This window comes from Pongo abelii, chromosome 1 (genome assembly GCF_028885655.2).
Source record: "Pongo abelii isolate AG06213 chromosome 1, NHGRI_mPonAbe1-v2.0_pri, whole genome shotgun sequence".
NCBI classification, from domain to species: domain Eukaryota; kingdom Metazoa; phylum Chordata; class Mammalia; order Primates; family Hominidae; genus Pongo; species Pongo abelii.
Genome location: NC_071985.2, coordinates 27,643,833 through 27,668,378, shown reverse-complemented (window position 1 = coordinate 27,668,378; position 24,546 = coordinate 27,643,833). Strand labels below are relative to the sequence as shown.

Here is a 24,546-nt window from a genome sequence, read left to right as displayed (position 1 = left end):
AAATGCCTAGATTTGAACCCAGGTGTAAGTGAGCAAAATTTCACTCTGCTGAGCACATCGTGAATGAGGAACAGATGAAGCAAGAACATGGCTGGGAGAGAGAGTTCATTTCTATTATCTGTTCACCTACACTTAAATTAGGAAGCAGGAGAGTGTACCCAAAAGCTCAGAGAGAGGACAGCCAACTAACTGTGCAGCAGTTCAGAAAGAAGTTTCAGGACTTCCTGAAAGACAGGAGCAGGCCATTCAACTCCTTCCCTCCTTTTTCCTTCACATTCTAACTCATCACAACCCCAGGCTCAGGAACCAGCACACCCCTCCTTCCATCTACCCTTTTATAGTCAGTCCACAATCCTTATTCCAAAAATAAATCCTCCTGATGAGATGATGAGAGGCAACAAAAAGCAAAGCTAAAAAGTTTTATGCTTTTGTTATGGGACATAATTTGGACAGAATTATTATCATGTTTTTACAGATTTCCCTAAAACAAATAATTCTGGATATACCCAAATTACTCCAGCCTCCTGGCCCAATATGTTTTTGCAATTACTTGGCACTCCAACTCTATGCTACTTAAATTAGTTAACAGTCACCAAGTTATTTTTAGGCCATAGCAACACACACACTCTACTATACCTAGCTTGTTATTTGTACTCCTTAGGAACAAAATTTACCTTTTTACTGGCACTATTATTTCCTTTCAATCAATATCAATAACAACATTCTACCATATTTATGGAGTGCTTACCCTGTATGTGTGTAAAGTTCTGAACACTTTACACACATTAATTCATTTATTTCAGAAACTAACACTTTGAGATAGCTATTGTTATATCCTCTTTTTGTTAATGAGGTAACTAAGGAGCTGAAGGATTTAGTTCCTTCCCCAAGGGCACATACCTAGTTAGAGGGGAGAATGCCAAGACTAGCATTCAGGCTGACTAGATCCAAAATTCTGCCTTGATTTCTCCATCATTCGCTACAAGGCTAATGTTTGACATTTTAGCCTTGGATGTTAACCAGAGGCTCAGAATAACAACAGCACATTTGTGAATGTAGATATGTCTTTATTTCAGATATTTTTTGAAATCCTCATAACATCTCTGAGAGAAAAGGGGAGACTTTTATTCCCTTCCCCACCCCACCCCCCAAAAAAGGGCAGAAACAGAATATTTTTCACAGGTCTCTGATTTCTGAGCCTAGCCATCCACTTTGTCATAGAACTCTACATTGCCAACAAGAGTATATTTCAGAATTCTTTTCAACTAGGGAAAAGTGTGCAATCTATGGTGTTCAATTCTAAGGAGTGATGAAGTTTTATAGTATGAAGGCCTAACTGCCTGCATGATCAAATCCTCCCCGTGGATCATCCTTTTAAACCATTTCCCTCTTCTTCTCTCATTCCCCAGTAAAGGCCTTTGGTACAGAGCAGTCCTATAAAGATTGTAGCAGTTGGTCATTCTTTGTTTTACAACAGCATAGAGCAAGTACAGGCATGGGCTCTGACATACCAGGGAGGAAGGGGGACACACAGACCCCAAGGAGGCACCTGGAGCCCTCCCACTGCCAGGGAGGAAAGCTTCTCTGTAGACCTGACTGCCAGTCAGTCACTGAGGGATTCTAAGTTGAAAAGCTCTTAAAAATGGGTACATGACACTCAAGTGTTTACGAGTGAAAATATTGTTCATAGTATACTATAAAATATTTCCAGCTTTATTGAATTTGAAACATTAAGTTACACATTAAACATACTTAAATACATTAAAACATTATCTATATTATATTTTTAAATATTTCAACGGAAAAGAGAAAGCAAATAGGAAAAATATAATTGTTTAATCTGGTTGATAGGTATATGGATGTTCATTACACACTTTTCTGCTTTTCTATATGCTTGAAAATGTTTATAATAACATTTTTGAAGGCATATACTGTCTTTAAGAAAAAGGTGCAGTAGACTATTTCTTCTTACCTAAGTAAATGACAAAACCCAGCTTTACTGAAAAGAAAGGGAGCCTGAAAAACTTTATACCAAAAACAGTAGCTCTCATTATGGATGGTCTAGAATTGTTTAGCTTTCTTATTCAGTTTGACTAGAAAGCAAGTTTTAGTTGATTAAAATTCAGCTTTGAGTAAAACAATATAATTCTTTCAAAGACCTCACAAATCCCTAAATATTTATTCATTTGGATCATTTTCACGAAGTTGAAGAGAAGCACAGGTCTGATGCCATTTATTCTTCAGAAGATGAGACTAAAACATAGATTCTAACATAGGTCACAACAGGGAGGGCACTGTAAATTAGAACAGTAACTTAATCCCAGGGGCTGCCATGCCTCTGATCGGTTTCTTCCCAACCTGACACAGCATTACTAAAATGGCAAGTTAGCAGCCGCTCTACTTGACAGACAGCACCAAAAATGGAGAGTATGGCATGGAGACAGGGGGACAAGGAGCTTGGACAGGGAGGGTAGCAACCAGTGTTTACAAACATAAACCAGAGCATCAGATGGGCCAGCCATAAATTACCCAAGATTGTACTGAAATCTCTGAAAATAAACTAACAAGCCTTTAGAAGTTTCCTCCTTATGTTCTAACTATGCCCCCGCTCCCACCAACTTCCCTGCAAAAATTACTCTTTCTGAAATGGTACCACTACCACTCTTGCTGAAATACAATCTTATCACCAAGGGAGGGGATTGGATTACTCAAATAAATGTGAGAGGAGAAGCCAGACCAGAATGGTCTGCTTGACCCACTCAAGAATCTGGGAGAAGTCTGCTGGTCATGCCTTTGGGGAATGCCCACCCTGTCTTTCACCACAATGGTGCTATGGTATTAATCTCTGGTTTACCAAGTTGAAAGGATAATGAAGGGCATTCTAATATTGACCCATTCCTTTCCCCTCTTTTCCATCTTGGTCCCAAATTTAGGCCATTCTCCCAAAAGATACCAAAATGACAATGATAATTATAAAGCAGAATATAGACCCCTTCACTCCTGAACTACATATTTTCATTGAAATTCCCAGACATTTGAAGAAAAGGCCCCCAAAGCTACAAATAATCTAACCTCTACCACCAGAGCGTCTTCCAAGTCGACTGCCGCGGTGTCTCACCAACTCGAAAATGACGAGGCCTCGCAGTGGCTGCCCAGGGCGCCCAGTGGTGAGGTCAGCAGTGTGTCCTGCCCCGCCCCATTGAGGCAATCTTACTCTGACACTGAGGAACAAGTCTAGGCTATCCAAAATCTCAACTGCATCCACAGGAAAGGGAGAGAGGAACCTCACTTTCACAAGTAGCACCCAGGAGATTCACTTCTCAATGACTAATGGGTCACCCCTACCCACAACTCCACCCACTGCAAAATAGAGGGTAGGGTCTGCAACTCCTAATCATCCCCATGATTAGGAGGTCTAGGGTCATCTTGATCCGTGTTGTTTCCTCTCTTCAGATCATGAAGACACAAAAGACTTGCTTTTTATCATGAACACCTGCTCTGCGTGAGAAAAGAGGAGCTCATCATGATCATTGGCTATCCTCCTCTTTGCTCCCCAAGACAAACCATTACAAATGGGAAACTCCTTGGTAGGATTTTCTCATTTGTAAGAGGCCAGACACATCAAGATTATGGTAAGACAATAGCAGGGTAAATATCCTGGGAATCACTCAAAGTCAACCAAACAAGAATAGAGAAACAATAAAATACAGAGCTATATGGAGGAAATCTGAAGATATTTGTGACCCCAAGAAAACCCACCACCACAACCACCACCACCAGGAAATGCCTAGAAGCTTCTGGAACGCTCTACATACAATTCCTTCATGTTCTCCTTCCCACAAACCCCACCAGCCCTAAGGAGAGATGTGCCTTTGTGGTAGTGTAGCCCCATGAGGGCAAGTTTGAGGAGAGTGGAGGGTGGGAAGAGGAGATTGTGTCAATGGAATTCAGAATTATAGTTCCCAGAATGCTGCTTAACAAAAGGCAGAATGCCTCACTGGGAAGACAAGAAGGAGAATGGCAAAGCTGTCCCATAGAGACAAAATAACTAACTTGCTCACCCACATGGCCTATTGCAATTTAAATATGCAATGTGTTCAAACTCAGCAACACCTTTGGTAAACACACTTTAGGAGACTGGTTGGAGATGTGACCCAGAAACTGTGTACCTTGGCTCAAAACACAAAAGGAGAGAAGAGAGAAGATGACTATCTCTCACTACCACCACCAGGTAAAAGATGCTGAATGAGAGTGATATACAGTGCCCCAAAAGTCAGTACCTGAGGGCAAAGAGGTGCAACTAGGCTGGGCACAGGATGCAGGCTACTTGGAAAGGTTAGGCAACACGGTATGGAAGGTGCTCCGAGAAGAGTGAGTGAATAATTCCTTCTGCTGGAGCTCAGTTCCGCTAATCTCAGTTATTCTGCATTCAGTATACTGGGGCAAGTGACCCATTACTCCATCTTGGGAGGAGCCATGATGCCAACTGTTGTCAGGTGAGGCCAGAAAAAACAATGGGTTAGGGAGTGTTTCATAAAAACGTCTCTGTTCCCTTGGAGCCTTGGCAGAGGAATGGATATAATTGGTGAACTTATACTTTATATGGGGCCTTAGAATAAGAAGCTCTGCCCTTCTTCAAGGTCACTTTATATACCACATAAAAGTCAAGCTGGTCAGAAGGTGAGAAAGGGAAAGAATTTCCCACAATAAGAACCGGTACCTGTAGGTTTACTTGTAGTTCACCATAGTTGCTCCTTCCTCTGTTCCATCAACATTGGTCAAGTCTGAGAGACAATAACTTTCCACCTAGTGATTGATTGGAATAGAGCTAGCAGACCAGGCATGACTTGAGATACCATCTGGTGTGTATAAAGCCCCTTTTTAGAAAGATGAGAAAACAGTCCCAGAGAGGTGAAATGACTTGCACAATGCAAATTAGAACCCGAATTAAGGGTAGAACCCAGATCTTCTGGCTTCCAGTTCAGTGCTGCTGGGTTTTTCTTACTAAACCAAAACAATAAAGAGCATAGAAGGGAAGACAAGAATAAAGTCTATTTTGGTCTTTGGTAGCCAGGGTAAGGAGAATGCTGTCACTTCTACGAGAAAACCCAAAGTGAACCCGGCTAATCAGGACCGTGCTTGGGAAGGGAGCAGGGGCATTACCTTTCAACACCAGAGGTTCTTTGCCTTCTCTCTTCAGGGACTCGAGGACTATGTGAAGTGGCTGGGAGGGCATCACTCGGCTTGGCTCATTGGTATTCTCATCATAAACTATAATTTCTTTGGAAAAGATCCTCTTGAAAGAGTCCTTGCCTTCCCTACAGGAAATCAAGTCTAGGACAGTGATCTTGCCCTGCTGCAGTCTCCGCCGGCTGATCTTATCGGCACAGTTAATGTGGACAGCTCCTTGGATGTGACTCTTGTTGTACTCCATGAAGGGCCTGCAGTCAATGATGACAGGGCCCTGACTTGGCAGGTGACTCTTGCTGCATTTGGTCATCTTCTTTGCCAAGTCATTGGGGTAGATTATTTTGATGCTGGCTAGCTGCTTGGGGGTCCCTGACACAGGGCTGCCCACCCCACTTGATGGACTTAGAGAGCCTGTATTCTCATTATTGTTGACCATCTGGTTAGCAGGGCAGGTGGTAGAGGTTCCGATGGCAGTGGTGGTGGTGCCAGCGGCAATGGCTTGGGTTTGGGCCTGATTGTCCTTGTCGTAGGTTGCCACAGTGCAGCAGCTGGCACTGCTGCATCCACAATTCAGGGAGCGGGCAGAGCCGCTGGATGAGGGCATATACGTCAGATTCGCAGCCTTGAGGGACACAACGGTGGTGGCGATGACAGGAGGGTGGCTGTTACTGCCTGGGGTGGCAGAGCCAAGGTAGCTAGAGTCTAAACAAAGGTTGAGATCCTGAGGTCGGACGGGCCTAGATAGTGCCACTACTACCCTGTCGTCTAAAGGAGACGGAGGCATGAGGAGGCTGAAAACTGGCAATTCAAGAAGAACTCAAGACAGTCTGTAAAGAAGGGGAAGGGGGAAAGAAAGAATAAAGTCACATGACACAAAAGGCAGTCTCATCCAATCCCTAGGAAAGACCTTTGCATCCCTCTGAGCAAAGTCGTCCTAATTGCCCTTTATCATACCATTATCAAAACTTGAAATTCATTTTTATGTATTCAAAGAGGATGCAAACCTGACGGCTCCAATCAATTTGGTTGCTAAGTCTAAGGTTAAATTTGGATGTAATGTTGTAAATGTTAATGAACAAACTTTCCTGGACCTACATAAAAGTTCAGCTGTAGAGAAGGTACAAGCACAAATAATTAGAAAAGCTGAAGACAGAAGGGAGGCTCTTAAGAGGCATCTATTCTGAACCTCAGCTCTTGGGCACAAGTACACTGCAAACATCTGAGAAAGACCCATTTGTCCACCCTTGCATGCTTGCCATTTAATTCCCTCACTCGCTGCAAAGGCAAAGGGGTAACCAAGAGCACTGGCATGGTTCACAGAAATGTACAGCAGCTAAATATACATCAGGGTGGATGTCAACTTTCTGCAAATCCCCTTAAGTGAATCTCTTTAACTTGGAGCTATTCTTGCCTTCCATTCTCTATTGGGGTCCTTTGAAAAGCACAACACAGTCATATTAAAACCTCACATGTTGTCTTTTGGCCTCTTATAAATTAATCTGCATTTCCCCTTTTCACTACTAACTGGTGTCCTAAAACGAAATCTCAAGCCATGGAGCCAGATCTGGAAACCTGGAAACCCCAACCCCGGCAAATCCATCACTCTTTGCTCTCTCATCTACCCCCACCCTCATTCCTGCCTGGAAAGGACAACTTGGGCTCTCCTCCCCTCTTCATCTCCCTGGCTGGCACAGACTGTGCATCCTAGAGCTTCTCTCAATGGGAGGCAGCCACGTTGTATAAGGTTTCAATCCCATACAGATATCCCCCCTTCAAGGGTACTGATTCCGTAAAGAGGACCTCCCAATTAGCCTGTACTCGTTGAAAGGGGCAGTGAATTGTTGCCCACCGGATCAATCTCTGATTTCAAAAAGTGTCTGCAAAAAGACGGCTCCTTCCTCCTGTAGGCACAGGGGCACTCTACAACCCAGGCTTGCTAACTCTTCTTCTTCTATTAGACATGCACATAGCAAAGACACCAAACCCCACGCCAAGAGACGCTCACCTAAACGAACTTTAAGAGCTATCAGGAAAAATGCCATCTATCATCGTCTACACACGACCGTCACCATTCTCATCCGTCTACACACGACCGTCACCATTCTCTGACACAGAACCAAAGTGTCACAGGCGGAATCCACACTCACGAGCGCACACCGGGGCACGCACCCATCACGTCGGCAGATCTCCAACGACTCGGGTTTCTCTCACCCACCTTTGGATGGGAGCGAAGGAGTCAACCCCCCTTCCCTTGCGTAGTATTTTTTCTGAGGAGCGAGTACTATTCCAGAAGCTATAACTGTTTCCCGGTTGGACCAAGCGGTAAAAGTCTTTGCTATTGTGTTACCTGGTAGGACACGTCCAGGATCAACATACCATTTCTTTTGAGAGGGACGCATAAGCGTGTTCACAGAGACACACGCTGGGACCCCCACCTCCACACAGAGTTCACGGCTCACACACACACACACGGGGTGTATAGAGAGACCTGCATCCCTGCAGCAGAGGGTCGGGCGTATATACTGCCCGTGAAACCATCCAGTCTGGCCCAGAAAATCTCCTAGAGAAATACTGAGCTATCCCCTCTCCCTTCCACCACTAGGCAAGAGCTGGAGAGAAAATTAAGTGGTTAGAGAATGCTTCTTCCCCACTCCTGGAGCACTTAACATCCCCCCGCCCCCTCTTCACTCCTCGGCACACAGCGCACTAATGAGCCCCGGGCATTTAAAACTGCCGCAAGGCATCCCAACAAACCTCATTTTTTTCTTTGCCCCAAATCCAAGTAGACTGCAGAGAGAGTAAACGTACAGGGCAGCAGGAGCCAACAGCCGGAACCTTATAACCCTACCTGCTGTAGCTCCTCCGTCAGCATCGCATCTCTTTCTGTCTCTGTCTCTCTCTCACACACACACATACACACACACAAACACACTCACACTCACACAAGCACCGCCTTACAATCCTCCCCCTCCAGTCCCGGGCTCTCAGGAGTAGTCGCGGTGACTTCCACTTACTTCATAAATAAGTGTATTCCTCCACCATCTGACGCTCCGCTTCAGCTATGGACTCGCACATTCAGCCCCCATTCACTTGGCTTCATTGATCTCCAGCAGCAACATAGTTACTTTCTCTTTTGCTACACTGTAAATGTAAGGTTCTGAGGGGGCGGACTCGCCGCCGACCGACGGCGGGCTGGACCAATAAGAATCCGGAGAAAGCCGACCGCTACCTCACAGAGCCCCGCGACCAATGGGCAGCCTAGGGGGCGGGTAAGAAGGCGTGGCCTCATCTCTTTAAGGAGGGTTTATCCGACGCTGCCCTGGGTCCTCGGTGTTATAACACGGGCGGTGATGTCATTGGCAACCAATCAAAAACTTAAAAGAGCCAGCCAGGGCCGCGCGGAGCAGCTGCTCTCTATTTACATGTAAACCGAACCGGCAGGATGCAGTTAACCCTTTACCAGGTTGAAGCGTCAGCGGGCTGGACGCGCTGCTCCCCTAAAACTGGCTCTTCCCACTGGACGGGATCCTCCAATACTCCCTCACCGGGGGACAAACCACGCTATTTTTCCTCCTTACTATGGACGGATGATCAAAAGTATCGGAGTAACTTTCTAAAGGAAAGAGACTGAGATCACCGTCCCTAGTGGGAACGCCGGGTTCTCTCCGAGTCGCTCGAGGTGACTTGACAAACCCTAAGCCAAAATTCGCGGACCTCGCCGGGTCTTCTGCGCTAGGACCAGCATGAGCGCGCAGCCAGGGGTGATGCTTCCGCTCCCAGGGGCCACGCGCTAAGGGCCCGAACTTGGCAGCTGACCGTCCCGGACAGGGAGGCCCTTCAGCCTCGATGCGGCCTGCGTCCTCCCGACGGCCCTGCTCCTCCCGGGAAGCGTCCGCCTCCCGCCCGCCCGCAGATGTCGCTGCCCCTCTGGCTGTCCCGGCCTGACCGCCGCGCGCCGCCCTGCTGCTCACCTACTTCCGCGCCCCGGTCACGCCCCTGCCGTCCCCAGGCTAACCCTCCCGGGGCTCGACCCGGAGCACTAAGGCGGCGCCACTGAGGGCTGCTCGGAGGAGGAAGCTTGAGTCGACGCCAGAGGCGGCAAGGGACGCGCCCTGAGCAGCGGTGCAGAGGCCAATCCCCTGGCCGGGCGTCCTGGGGCCCGCTACGCGCCTGCCGCCGCCCCCCTTTCCCGCCTGACGCGCTGGGTCCCCGCGCCGTGCCAGCCGCGCGCAACCCACCCGCCCCACATGCCTCGGCCGCCACCCCTCGGTCCCGCACGGCCCCTGCCGAGGCCAGGACCGGCAGCCCGGCACTTCTGGAACAGCCGCAGCTGGCGGAAAACAGCCAGAGCCGAGTGCAAATAGCTAGATTGAATGGGGCCGGAGGAGCGTGGAGGAGGTGACGCCGCCTCTCCCCGCTCCCCTGACTTTGGCCGGCCCCAGGTAGCTGGCCTCAGCTCCCGTCCTGGGAGAAGAGTAGGGGGCGGGGGAAGCCGCCCCATGCCTAGTCTGGAAAATATTCTCATTAGGGAAACTGCAGGAAAGTTGCCCTGGGATACAAAAAGAAGTGGAGATGAACAACCCCAGATGAACTGTGGAGAGTCTACGTCCAAGAACCCTAAAGAAGTAGAGCTTTTTCTTTTTTTTATCTGTGAGAGAAGGGATAAAAAGTGAAATAATGGAATAATAATATTATGAGCACTAGGGAATGTTGGGCTATCGTTTTTCTCCCTTACCTGATTGGATGGGGTTTGGAGGTCTACTTCAGACTCCAAGCCTAATAGTATACTGAGTAGCAGGGGCATATTCATGTCATTGTTTTCAGGGCAGATCTGAAATCAGGAGGTGTCAGACCATAGCTAGCAAGTCAGCTATGCTCAATGAGCTGTGAAGAGAAATCCCCTTGGGCACCTCCACTTACATGCAGGTACATACCCCCCAGTCCAGCTTTTCACACCAGTGTTACGACGGGCATCACGTACACGTTCGATAGTCTTACATAGGAGAGGATTTTGTGTAACGTCTGTCGACGAAGAGTCAAACTCTGTAAAATATTTGAAGAGATTTATTCTGAGCCAAATATGAGTGACCACGGCCTGTGACACAGCCCTCAGGAGGTCCTGAGCACGTGCCCAAGGTGGTTGGGGTCCAGCTTGGTTTTATACATTTTAGGGAGGCATGAGACATCAATCAAATACATGTAAGAAATACATTGGTTTGGTCCAGAAAGGCTGGACAACTCTAAGGGGCGGGTGGGCTTTCAGGCTATAGGTAAATTTAAACATTTTCTGGTTGACAATTGGTTGAGTTTGTCTGAAGACCTGAGATCAAAGAAAGGAATGTATGGGTTAAGATACGAGCTTGTGGGGACCAAAGTTTTATTATGCAGATGCAGTCTCCAGGCAGCAGGTTCAGAGAGAATAGGTTGTAAAATGTTTCTTATCAGACTTAAAGTCCATGTTGATATATAATAGGGCTCATCCCGCCCTCACTTCCCCTCATGGCCTGAACCAGTCTTTCAGGATAAATTTTACAGGAGCCCTGGTTGAGAAATTAGTCCGTTGGTTGATATATAATGAATGGGGCATGTCCCACCCTCACTTCCCTTCGTGGCCTGAACCAGTCTTTCAGGATAAATTTTACAAGAGCCCTGGTTGACAAATTAGTCCGTTCAGAGGGTTGCCTGGGAAGGCGGGGCAGGGGGGGGGCAAGGGGGGCTTAGAATTTTATTTTTGGTTTGCACCTCTCTCCATCCACACACCAACACACACATCCATTCACCCTCCTGATAATAGCAGAGTGCTTAGGGCACACCATTTGGTTCTTAAATGTTTGAAAATCAACAGGTTATGGTCAGGAAACTTGGGTTCTGGGTAATTTCTATACAAGTCAGAAAAGAACTTCCCAGAGGTTCTACCCTTGATCTATCTGGAGCTGGAAGGCTGCAAGCTTACCTTTCCCTAAACATAGCCAATTATGGGAAAATTTTTCATTAACTCAGAGTTTGAGAGTTCTAAGTTCTGATTCTGACTCTATCTGTTATATCTGTTCATCCAGTCTCTGTCTTCATTTATCCATAAAATGGTAATACCCCAACTCAGAAGAAAAAGGGAACTCATTCAAGCGCTCAGGGGGGAAAAAAGATCTCCTGCTGATAAAAGGCATTCAGTGGAAAAAAAAATTAATTTACTTGCTTTAGGAAATAAGGTGCCTATCTTTAAAGGTATGTATGATCTATAAATGATGAATTCATTTCTAATGCCTCAATATCTAAGCCCAAAGTATAGATTTACACAATTGCAGAAGAGTTCTTAACGGCTTTTCCCACAGGCCCAAAAAGGAAAAGTAATTTCAAAAAGAAATGTAACTCTTGTAATGAGATGATTGTTTTATTATAGTTTCAAAGTAGTAGATTATTATAATTTAGTTGCCTAAGAATCTAAGCCATCCAGGCTGAAACATTGGGAAAGGTGGCAAAATTCCTTATCATGTATCAAACCTGAAACATGGAATAATTACCAGATTATGAATATAAGCAAAGTTGTAGTTATTTTTTAAGTTAGGCATCTCCAAGTTTATATTCAAGTCATAAGACTGGTGAAAAAAATCAGATTATAGATGGAATTTTTTTCCATTCACTACTCTTCAGAACATCTTTTGGACAAGAAGAAGTGATTCTGTTCCTGTTTTTGAGTGATAAATGTGAAAATACTTACACTGAAATATAATGCCCTGAGACTTAAATTCGTAATGCTAGTCAGCCAATGGCTACAAATCTGATCTGTATATCAATAACCAGCAGCAGAGCCTTAATGTTAGTTTCAGTCCCAAAGAAACAGTGAAGCATCTTCATTCAGTTTGGATGTTGTAACATGATTGTATTGAGCATATCTTTGTTCCCACAAACATCATAAGAAAAATATTGACTGTTTCAGCACAAAGTGCTATGTGTTAAAGTCAAAAGATGATGATAACTGAGGCCAACATATAAGATATAATATGGATAGTATTTAGCAAATGTATTAATTAAATTACTTCTTTTTTGTGCACTTAAATGGTTAAGTGTGTAGGGTAATGGCAGAAGGTGGGGCCTTCAAAATAATCCTCAAGGTCAAGGTAGATTTCTGGAGGTACTAGAATTAAGGCAGAGAATGGCTTGGAGAAAACTTAAAAATAATCCAGGATAAAGATGATATTATACCAGAAGGAGTGGGGAATAAGCTGAGGAATAGGAAAGTGGCATGGTAAGTGTTTGAGGTCATTGAGACCAGCCTGGCAAAACATCCAACAACACTCTCGAGGCCTAGGGAAGGGCTGATAAGAAGGGTTCTCTGAAGGAAGGAGCTGCTATGGTTTGGATGTTCCCCCAAAATATATGTTGAAACTTAATCGCCAGTGTGACAGTATTAAGAGATGAGGCCTTTTGGAGGTGGTTAAGTCATGAGGGCAGAAGCCTTATGGAAGGGATTAGGGCCATTACAAAAGGGCTTCAGGGAGTGAGTTAGTTTTCTTCCATTCCCCTGTGGGGACACAGCAACAAGGTGCTATCTTGAAATCAGAGACCGGACCCTCACCAGGCAGTGAACCTGCAGGTGGCACCTTGATCTTGGACTTCCCAGCCTTCAGAAGTCATGTGAGTGATAAATTTCTGTTCCTTACAACTTCCCCAGTCTCAGGTATTTTGTTATAGTGGCACAACTGGACTAAGACAGTGGCTACTGTAATGATGGAAACAGAGGCAGGGCCATGTGCTTGTCCCACTATCTATGAGTTTGGACACAAGAGGCCTGCAGTCCTTTCCTACAAAATTCATGGGCAGGTGTGTTTGTGACTCAGGAAAAGGCTCTGAGCCATTTAAGGCTCTGTATCTATATTTTCCAGTGTGGTGGTCATTTGACACACGTGTCGGCCACTCGAAGTATGGCTAGTCTGAATTGAGATGTGCCATAAGATTAAAATACACATTGGATTTTGAAAACTTTATATACAAAGTGTAAAAGACATCAGTGCAAATGGGGGCAATAGAAATGGAGCCTCTGTGACCACAATCTTGTCCTCCACACCTCCACACCTGACAGATGCAGATATAGCTATGGATAGATATATGTCTTATTCATGGGGTTCCAAAGTAAAATTTCAGTTAAAGAAAGGATCCTGGTTGGGATTTTTTTGTTGTGGTGGTTCTGGTTTTTTTGTTTGTTTGTTTTTTGCTTTTCTGTTTTTGAGATGGAGTCTTGCTCTGCCACCCAGGCTGGAGTGCAGTGGCATGATCTTGGCTCACTGCAACCCACACCTCCCAAGATCAAGCAATTCTCCTGCCTCAGCCTCCTGAGTAGCTGGGACTACAAGGCGTTCACCACCATGCCTGGCTAATTTTTGTATTTTTAGTAGAGACGGGGTTTCACCATGTTGGTCAGGCTAGTCTCGAACTCCTGACCCCATGATCCACCCACCTCAGCCTCCCAAAGTGCTGGGATTACAGGCGTGAGCCACCACGCCCATCCTCTGTTTTGTTTTTTAATCCTGTTTCTTTTTTTTTTTTTTTTTTGCCTGTAAAGCAATTTCACTGGATGGCATGGCCAAAGCATGATTGACCTCAGACCTCTTTTCAAGGTTCACTCTGGCCTCTACTGATCACACAGAGGTGACTGGATGGTTAGGGGAATTAATATGCTCCCTGTCTTCATTTGGGCAAGCAGATCCCTTTCAGTTTTTTCTTCCCCTTCACTGCTCCCCTATTTGTAACATCTGCTGCTCTTTCTCAGAAGAAGATTTTGCCTCAGCCCAAGTGTGTGGACCATGGATGTAAGCTTATTTTCTTTATGAAAATAACACACACAAAACATTCACTGGCCTTGGGTCTCCAACAATGCCCTCCTCTGTGGCGGATGGCCTGTTATTATTATGTGTTGCTACATCAAAGACTGTTAACATTTTCCCCTTCACTAAACTGAACAATCATGTTTTATCATTACGATATGCTGTCAGTGCCAGTTTCTCAACCCCAGGAGGCTGGGTCCAACTGTGTTACTGAGGGATGCAAAGTTATAAGGTAAACATACACGCAAAGCATTCATAAACCCCCTCAAGACTTGTTTCAGGTCTAACACTAAAGAATTAATCTAACATTCTCAGCATCTCCTAGTAGGTTCAGACTGTACCACTTCTACGTATAAGAAGTTCCTTTAGACAACAAAGTGCATCCTAATGTACTTTATCTTTATAATTGAATATTAACTGATTTTAAAGATCTAGAATTTGGGGAAAAAATAATCATAGGTAACATATTACTAAGTGTTTTGTTCTGTGCTAAGCACTGCTGTAAGTGATTTACATGCATTAACTCACTTAAATCTTCACAGCCACATCGATCTATAAATAAGTACTTTTTATTAACTTAATTTAAAGATGAGAAAACAGAAATACAGATGGGGTAAGTAATTTGCCCAAGGTCACAAAACTAGAAAGCAGCAGAGTCAACACTTAAACCCAGACAATCTGGCACCAGAGCATCTGCTTTTAACCATTTTGTGTTATTTCATTCACTCTTGTTGTAATTTTATAAACTTCTATCATGTCACCCTCAGTCTCCAAACTGCAGTATATTTTTAATTGCCTCTTCATAAGAATTTGCTGTTTTTTTCTTTTGTTTTCTTCTGAACTTTTCTAAGTCCATTATGATGTGAATCTCCATGTGGTCTCACTCTTACAACCGCAGCCTCCACATTGGGGAATGGATCCAGACCTCCACTTTATTTCCAGAACAGTCTCAAATATTGCCCTAAATTGTGTCAATGGCTTGGTTGCTACTGCAGATTGGACTGGTAAATTCAAGGAAGAGCCTATGACACTTCTATTAGCAAAACCATGTCTTGTTTGCCATCCATCCCTAGCAGGTGGCCCAGGAGCTAGCACATAGTTTGAACTCATTAAGCTTTGGTTCAGTGAGTGAGTGACTGGATGAATGAATGAACTGTGAATGTTTTTTAAACATACTGTCTTTGTCCATTTAGACTGCTATAAAAAAAATATTGTAAACTGAATGGCTTACGAACAACAGAAATTTATTTCTCACAGTTCTGGAGGCTGAAAGTCCAAGATCAAGGTGCCAGCATGATCGGGTTCTCGTAAGGACTCTCTTGCAGCTTACAGACTACTAACTTCTGGCTGCGTCCTCACATGGTGGAAAGTGTGAGGGGTCTCTCTAAGGCCTCTTTATAAGATCACTAATCCCATTCATGAGGGTTCTGCCCCCATTATCACCTTGGGCCTTAGGATTTCAACATATGAATTTTGGGGGGACACAAATATTCAGGTTGTAGCAAGAACGTACCTTTGAATTACTCATTTTTCTAGAGGCATACCCTGGTCCATCTGATGATAGCTTTCTAGCTACTGATTTGGCCTTCTGTAATAGCTGGAAACTTAGAAACCTCCAAAGTCACTAAATTCACTACTCTTTTGAATTATTTACGCAGATATTAACCAAGTGTCTATCTCTGGGGAGCTACATTGTTTACACATCACTTGTTTTGTTTTGTTCTGATCATATTTCTCTCTTTACAGTTTAACTCCATTTATTTCCCATAGAATTTAGAAAATATCAGCATCTTTCTCATTATAATCCATCTCATTATACTCCATACCGTACTTGATTATTGTTTTGGTCAGTGCTCTTTGCAATTATGATTGTCTTCAATGCTTAGAAAAAATTCCTCTTCTTGTTCACTGAGTTTCAGCAGGATGAAGGTATCTTCCTTTTCTCGTTCAACATCTTCCTTCTTGTAATTCTCAAAGGCATGCATTTCCTGGTGTTTATCTCCCTGACAGATGGATTGTCCAGTGTTTATTTTCTCTAGCGTGTGACTGATGCCAATAAATAGCTTTCTTCAGAAAGGCATTTAATCAAGGACCTGAGCCTGGACATCAGTAAGTTCTTCGTCTTCCTGGTGGATGTGCTCTGAAAGGAAATGCCACTACTGATTCTGGGTTAGTTGGGGAGCAGCACCCTGAGAAGTCCTGTTTCTAATGCTCTGTGAATGGGCCCAACTCCACCTGGATTTCCCACCCAGGGGGAGGGTTCAGTGTTTTCCCTGGGTTAGCTGGTAAATAAAGCAAACACTTTGTAATTATACTCATGACCAGCAAGGGCCGAGAATGTACGAACATGGTGGATGAAACCCTTTCTGGGTGAATTTAAGTGTCTATGCTATGCTAAGTACTGAGCCCACAGTACCACTCAGGCATATAGTAGGGGTATTCAAATTAATCCAAATCAGGTCAGGTCTAGTCAATTCAAGTTATTCAATAGGTAACAGAAAAATCCTTATTGGAACTGGCTAAAATTTTAGTTCAAGTAGAAATGTTAGAAAAGAAGGAAATGTTATGTTTGCCATTAACTTGCAGGTCACAAAAATTTAGAATGCAAGAAAGATAAATAGATTGGATCAGAAAGTAGCCAAACAGAGAGCTGGCGCTGTGCTTCACTCATCTGCCAGTACTCACCATCACAGGTATGGTGACAGAAAAACTGTGTCATTTTTCTACAGTAGTAAACTAAGATGTATAATTCACAAGGACTCTTAGCTCCTTCATGCTTCAGTTTGCAATTCCTATTCCCAGTAATTAGGAAAACTGAAGCAACTCTATGAACCGCCATTCTAAACCTTAAATTGGATTAATAATAGCAAACAGTCCAATGAAGTGTCTTTTCTATATTCTGCAGAATAGAAATGCCGGTAGATTTGGACTCCCTTTTCAACACAGTCTAATCTTCATGTAATACATGAGTCCTCCTGAATATGGGTTAGAGGAGTTAAAGGCAGACATTTTAACTCATCAAAATTGCCCAGCATATTAAAGAAGGACTGAAAGAAGTAAGGCAGGCAGGCAAAAAGAACAGTGGGCTGGCTGGGTTTTTTGTTTTGTTTTGTTTGCTTTTGTTTTAAAATTTAGTTTGTATTTTGACTCCAGACTTGGGAAGGGTAACTTTAGGCAGAGAGAAGGCCAGGAGAAGACAAGTAGAGGGTATTTTGCTATTTCCAGAAATTTACAATTTCACAAGCTATTAAATAGAATAGGATCTGGTTACAGAGGGGTTGTTGAATGTTTGCTGGCAAAAAAAAAAAAAAATGTGATGTTACTAAAACTCATTCTGATTGACTTCAGCAGACACTGGGCCCCACCACCTGGGACAGGAAAGAAAGAATAGGGCTGTCTGTGTTGGTGCATGTTAAGGAAGGCTGCACTAGCTTAGACAGGTGCCAACTGCTTTTGCACAGTTGAGGGATGTCAAGCACACATCTGGGGCCCCTCTCTTTAAACCCAGGAGAACCTCAAAGACAAGTTCCACTAGTCCCATGGTATAAGGAGTAGTTTGTGTCTCTCTCTGTGTGGATGCAGAACTTCCCCTTTGTATGTTTAAGCTAGTGCAATCTTCCTTTCTGATGGTTAATTCTGTGGCCAACTTGACTGGATCATGGGATATGTGGTCAAGTGTTATTCTGCTTGTTTCTGTGAAGGTGTTTGTTTCTGTAAGGGTGTTTTTGAATAAGATTGACATGTAAAGGGGTGGACTTTAAGTAAAGCAGATTACCCTCCATAATTTGGGTGGGCCTCATCCGGTCAGTGGAAGGCCTGAATGCAACAAAAGACTGACTTCCCCTGAGCAACGGGAATTCTGCCAGTCAGCCTTCAGACTTTAACTGCAACATTGGATCTTTCCTGGCTCTCCAGCCCATTTGCCCACCCTGCAGATTTTGAACTTGCCAGCCTCCATATTGCATGAGCCAATTCCTTAGAATAAATCTCCATATATACACATACACATCCTGTCAGTTCTGTTTCTCCAGAGAATCCTAATACACCCTTTATCCCCTTTGGTGGACAGAGCAAAGCATAGCCTAAAAGATGAGAATTGTACCAAGTGTCCTGCAATCCTGTCCTGTATTACTAAAAATGTACAGAATTGGGTTCATCTTCATCTTTGAGTAACATAATTTCCATGAGTTTAAAACTACCCTAAAAAGGTGATGAGGATACACTTAATAGATCTAAGACAGAATTATTGATGCCAAAGAAAAACAAATTTCCCCCCCACAATTTATTAGGGAAAAATAGAAAATCCCAGTTGAAGTTTCTGGCTTTGGGATTCTAAAGAAATCTGGAGATTGGAATGATAAAAATAAACCTAAGATACAGTTTCTGAGCCTCTGATTTGTGTCCATTCAGCCTGAAGGAAGAAATATATGAATATTTTTACTTTCCCTCAAATGCATATTTAATCTTTTTCTAAACATCCTGAATTTTGAGACTGTCAGGAGTTTCCATAGTAAGAACAGATTGCTTTCCCAATTTTATAGCATGTATTAAGAAAGCCATTTTAAATCTCAGTATTAATGTTGACATCTTGTTGAGGTTATTTATTTGTTACTTCTGCTTTCCCAAGTTAATTGACATATGGTTGAATTATAAAATCTCAGCTAAGAGCCTAAGGAGTGGATTTCTCAAGAAGGGTTCACAGTTCACAAAAGCAAATCAGAGATAAAAATGTATGCCATTTTTGCAGCTGCCTTATGTTTTTTGTTTCCCTGGCTCTTTATCAGAGATATGTAGAGTACTTGACTGTGAATACGTAGCTCTCCATTTCATTCTCCCTCATTTCTAGTAGACTGGAAGCTCCCTGCCTGCTAGCCAGAGCAGCATTGCTCCAACTCTAAAGGCACATAGATCCCTGGGGGGCTTGGTTCATAGGTTTGGGATGGGACTGGAAATTGTACATTTCCTTGCATGCTTTCCAGCAATTCTGAAGCAACTGGACTACATACCACACTATGCTTGTCTAAATCCACACCCTCCAATACGGTAGCCACTAGCCACATGTGGCTATTTGAGCCCTTGAATTGTGGCTTGTCTGAATTAAGATCTAATCTAAGTATAAAACGTATACCAGATTTCCAAGATTCAGTAGGAAAAAATGGACAAAATATTTCATTCATAATTTTTTATTGATTACATGTTAAAATAACATTTTAGATATATTAGGTTAAATAAAACAGTACTAAAATTAATTTCACCTGTTTCTTGTTATGTTTAAACATGCAGTTACTAGAAGATTTCAAATTACTTATGTTGTTTGCAATTGCTGCTTACATTGTATTTCTTTTGGATAGTGCTCCTCTAGATCAACAGAGCTGGACTTGGAGAGACTGTGAGGGAAAGTAACTTCTCTGTTCCTTTGGTCACTTTTCACCAGGTACTCGATCCATCTCTTAATCTATCTCCTCTGCTCCTTGGAGCTGCTGTGGAACTATTTATTTCTGCATTCCTCCTCTAGGCCCCTTCACGGTTGCTCCCAACACTACTTGGCCATCTAGGGTGCTATCTGTCAGGATATACACCTTCTAGCAAGATATAGCCAAAAATGACAGGAAAGATCTCTCAAAAATTCATTAATGGGGCTCTCCTTTGTGTTCCCAAAAAACTTTGTGACACAAACATTCCATTTATAAAGGACAAAGTCTCCTAGGAAACATGGCATGGGCTTCAGAATCAAGTGACCCTGGAGTTTAATTTAATCAACTGATTGATTAGATCATTCAGTAACCTACTCTGTACCTACCTCTTAAGTGCTAGGGATTCAGTAATGAAAAAAATGAACATTTTCTCTGCTTTAAAGAGCCTACTGTTTAGAAGAGAAAATGGACATTAAACCAGAAGGCACATTAATAAATATACAATTAAAGAACACAACCCCCAACTTCTCTTTTGTCTTGTATAAAAATTCCTTACTATTTCTGAGCCTCAGTTTATTTTTTGGTAAAATGGGAATAATAACACTGCCTTCCTGAGTATTGTGAGGATTAGAAATAATTATTCTATTTGTGTACTTAGCATAATGTCTGACACAGAGACTAGGTGCTCAATGAATGATTTTTGGATGGCTAAAACAACGAGCACCCTAATCATATTTACAGTAGCTAGTTAGGTTATTGTTGCATGGCAGATTGTAGGTGAATTTTGACTCCTGATGTAACTCACACTTCTTGAGTATATTTTCTAAATCTATTCTTGGCACATATAAAACATGTAATAAATGTTTCTTGAATCAAACTCTACCTGGAATAGACTTTGGAAGTGTCAAAACACAACCCTGCTCATTTTTTGGAAGAAAAAAGACAGAGTTGGAGTGACTTACCCAGAAACATACTTTTAATAGTAGTTTCAGGAAATAAACTATTTTCAAAAGAAACTATTCCAGGAACATACTTTCATTAGTAGTTTCTATTTTCATAAGAAACTTATGCAGGAACGTACTTTCAATAATAGTTTCAGAAAAGAAACTATTTTCAAACTACTTTCAAAAACTGTTTCAGAAATTAGTCATACCTGCTAGGCATTTGTGGAAGGAGAAGAATTTGTGGCCAAGTGGTCAAAGAAGTGAGGAAAGAACTGGGAAAACTAGGACTTTAGAAATGAGCAAAATTCAAGAAGAGTAACTGATGTTTGACTGAATGTCAAACATTGTGAAGAATTTTAGTAGGTGGAAGATGGAAAAAAGACATGGCCATAACAACTGAGAATCTCACTGAAAGCAGGTTGCAGAGAGGGAGGGAGTTGTCCCCTGAGAGACAGTGGAGGTGAGGAAGTAGAGACAGACTGACAAAGACTCCTCTTTCAAAACGGTGTGTGATAAAGGAAAAGAGAGAGCTAAGGAGTTAGATGCAGTAGCCAGGGGTACCCTGGAGATTTCCTGTTTATTTTTTTCTGAATGGAGGACTTGAGTGTATTGGAGGCTGTGTTAAGGAGTTCATGGAAATGAACTCCTTTCAAGATGTGGAAAGTACAAGGGGGAGACAGTTGTCAGCACCATGTCCTGAATGAAGGAGAATGAATGAATGGGTCAGCAGGACCGGGGGCAATTATTCTATTTTTTATTTTTATTTTTTGAGATGGAGTCTTGCTCTGCCACCCAGGCTGGAGTGCAGTGGCTCAATCTCAGCTCACTGCAACCTTCGCCTCCCAGGTTCAAGTGATTCTCCTGCCCCAGTCTCCCAAGTAGTTGGGATTACAGGCGCATGCCACCATGCCTGGCTAATTTTGTATTTTTAGTAGAGACGGGTTTCACCATGTTGGCCAGGATGGTCTCAAACTCCTGATCTCAAGTGATCTACCTGCTTTGGCTTCTCAAAGTGCTGGGATTACAGGCGTGAGCCACCACACCTGGCCGGGGGCATTTATTAGCCTTCAAAAGTGAGGAGACACCTTTGCTTCTGAGATGAAATGGAAATATGAATAAACATTAAGCTACATGTTGAGAGGAGAGGAGGTCAGTTGAAGAGGTGAAGAAGGAGACAAGACCAGCTATGGAGAATGAAGATGGCATCATATGCGGATGGTCTACCTGAACATCTAGTCCCAACTTTCCTGAACTCCTACCCTAGACCTGAGCTTCTCAAAGTCGGGGTCCCTTGGGCCAGTGCAGGACATCAGATTATTTGTTGCTGGCTCAAATTCAGAGAAGAAGCTTGTGTTGGAATGCAAACAACTGATTTTCTTCTCTTTGAAAGAAGCACAGCATTAATTTACATTCTGGCAGCACTCTGTTTCTCATCACAGTGTCCAGAGCAGGTACTTTTGGGAAACACTGATCCACACAATTTCCTACTGACATATCAATCTAAATACTCCAGAGACATCTCTAACCAACCTGAACTCATCACCTTACTTCCTATACTTTCTTCTGTTTGTTTACTCTTCCTCGGTGAGTTGGCACCTTCCATCACCAAGGCATCAAGCCAGAAATATAGAGGAGTATTCTTCTTCACCTGCCTTGACTAATCGTTCACCAGCCTCGTTGATATTCTCCCCTACATAGCTCTCAAATCCACCCTCTTCTCTCTATCCCCGTTACCACCAATCTAGTCTAGGCCACTTTGAAATTTTGCCTGGATATTGCCAGGCAAATCCAAGCAAGGCTTTCTCTACTCTGCTGCTCCAGTGAGCTGTCAAAAATCCAAATCTAAACACTTTACTCCACTGGTTGGCCCTTCACTGGTTCCTTATAGCCCATGTAAACACCAGGCACGGCTCAGTTAACTGTCCATAAGCCTGGCATTTTGAACTACTGGAATCTGCCCTTTCCTTGGTCTCTGAGTTTTTATGCATGTTGTTTCCTTCACGTAAGATTTTTGGCCTATATTTCTGTTGCCTCTTAGTTCCTTACCACTAAGAATAGACATTTTGTCATTCCAATCACCCAGAACAGTGCCTGGAAAATCGTAGGCATCCAGTACATGTTTGTTGAATGAGTAAATGAAGCCAAGGGATAACTTAGTTGATCTCATACTGAGCAGAGCTGATCAAAGTGGTATCATTAAATGCTGCCTGATTATGGTCAAGGTGGTCTCAGATCCCAGAGCCTATAGAGAAAGTCATAGAACCCCAACAATGGATGTGGAGTGCTGTGGAGGCTGAAAGGCAGGAGAGCCACTACTGAAATGTATCTATTTGTTGTGGCTTCCTTCACTGAATCTGGTACATTCATGAAAGTGTTCCTGGATTACATCAAAATCAGCTGTGGCTGAGATCATCTTTCAAAATGAGAATCTTACCATCCACACACTTTGTCTGCTACTCTTCATTTCTAGGTTTCCCTGGCTTCTCTCTCTTCCATCCCTAATATTACCATCCCCCTCCACCATCACCACAAACACCACCACCATTTTGGCTTCTGTCCTTGACTTACCATTTAATTTTTGTCTTTGCATTCCTATAAGATACAACTTGCAAAATTTGGCCACAGACACCAATGTAGCAAAGAGAGTAAAACAGCCCCAGTTCTGACATTCTATCCTGGTCTTTAGGACTTCACCTGCTAGGTTGTCACTTTATGCCAAAAGAATGGTAGGTAGGACAGAGAGGGATTGGGGGTGGGGTAACTAGCACAACCATTTGGAGCTAAATAATAGATTATGGCTGGAAACTCCCGTCTTGATTTGGCCCAAGGGCCACAGCTATATTTGGCTGGCCCCTGATTGACATAATTATTATTGCCAGAAAGTAATTTTAGAAAGAACTTAAAAGGAGGACATGGGTGATTAAACTTCTAATAATAACATTTTTTAAAAGTCTGGGTTAATGAATCTGTAACTTAGGTAAAAGAAAAGAGGCTTCAAGTGTTCAGGGACTAGTACCTGGAACTAAGCTTGGGAAGGAAAATATTCTGTTGGGGAGTCAAGTAGGGCAAGAATAGATCACATGCCCCTAAGAAATCTTGGGGAAATAGAGAGCGATGTAGCTCATTTTATACTGGAAGTTCTTCTAAAAATGTTGTGAGCAAAATAAAGTTTCACAAAGCCGATAATGTTTCGAATTAATTCACTGAGCATCCCTTATATGCAAGGCACTGTACTAGTCCCTTTGGAATATTCCCATGGGCATGCGCAGGGCTGTTGTGAGCATGGGCTTAGGCACTCTGGGTGTTCATAGCCAGTGTCTGCTTTGATTAGGCCAATGTCCAGTCTGATTGGTTGATGCCCTACCAGTTGTTAAATATTTTGAATATAATAATTTTGAATATCACCTGGTAAAGCAAACTTCCTGTTTTGAAATAGCTTATAGTTTAGATGATGAGGTATGCTTACAAATAACTATAATTCAATGCTATGTCATAACAATTTTCTTTGCAAAGTGCTTTTATACACTTTATCTCATTTGAACTCCACGGCAACTCTGTGGTGCATGTTCCTATTCTCATTTTGCAGATTAAAAAAACATGAAGTTCAAGGAGAGAGCAGTCTTTCACATTTCGTAGAGCATGAACGTGCCCTGATTTGTCAATGTTTTATTTCCCCTTTAGTGCTCACCCACAGTGTCCATGGCTTTCCCTATTTAAAACAGCAGATTTATTAATGCAAATAATTATTTTATGAATTAATTATTGATTTCTAAATACAGATTTTCATACCCAAATAACCCTATGAAGATTAGCCTTTTAGCCCCATCATCCTGATAGGAAGTTTAACAAGCCTCATTCTGGAAACAAAGAGTCACAGAGCTCAGTTATGTACATTTGGGGAAGCATGGAGTTGCCTTTAAGCCCTCTTCCAGGCAGTGAGGTATAAAACAAAAAAATACAAAACAAAACAAAAAGGCAAGGGCAATGAGAGGGTTGACTGCAGAGGAAAGAACAAGGACAAAAAATAAGCAAGAAAACAAACAACAAAGAAAACTTTAAAAATAAAAAGTGCTCCATTATCTGGGTTCAGATCTACACTGCTGAACAAGCTGTAGCAAGTCACAGTAGCTCAGCACACAACAATGTTGGTGCTCCTCATACTGGCTCTGAGTAAAATAG

The 24,546-nt window shown here is 43.0% G+C and overlaps 1 protein-coding gene across 2 annotated transcripts in view; it reads right to left on the bottom strand.

Moving 5' to 3' along the window:
- Nucleotides 1-12,236, bottom strand: part of DUSP10 (dual specificity phosphatase 10) — a 44,526-nt gene extending 32,290 nt beyond the window's left edge. The window contains exons 1-2 of one of the 2 annotated variants that reach the window (XM_002809427.4): nt 8,205-12,236; nt 5,164-6,017 (exon numbers count right to left, since the gene is read on the bottom strand). In XM_002809427.4, coding sequence (XP_002809473.1) covers nt 5,164-5,974 — 811 coding nt within the window. In that variant the 5' untranslated portion in view covers nt 5,975-6,017; nt 8,205-12,236. The other variant, XM_054520051.2, reaches the window with a different exon arrangement.
- Nucleotides 12,237-24,546: the final 12,310 nt, after the last annotated feature.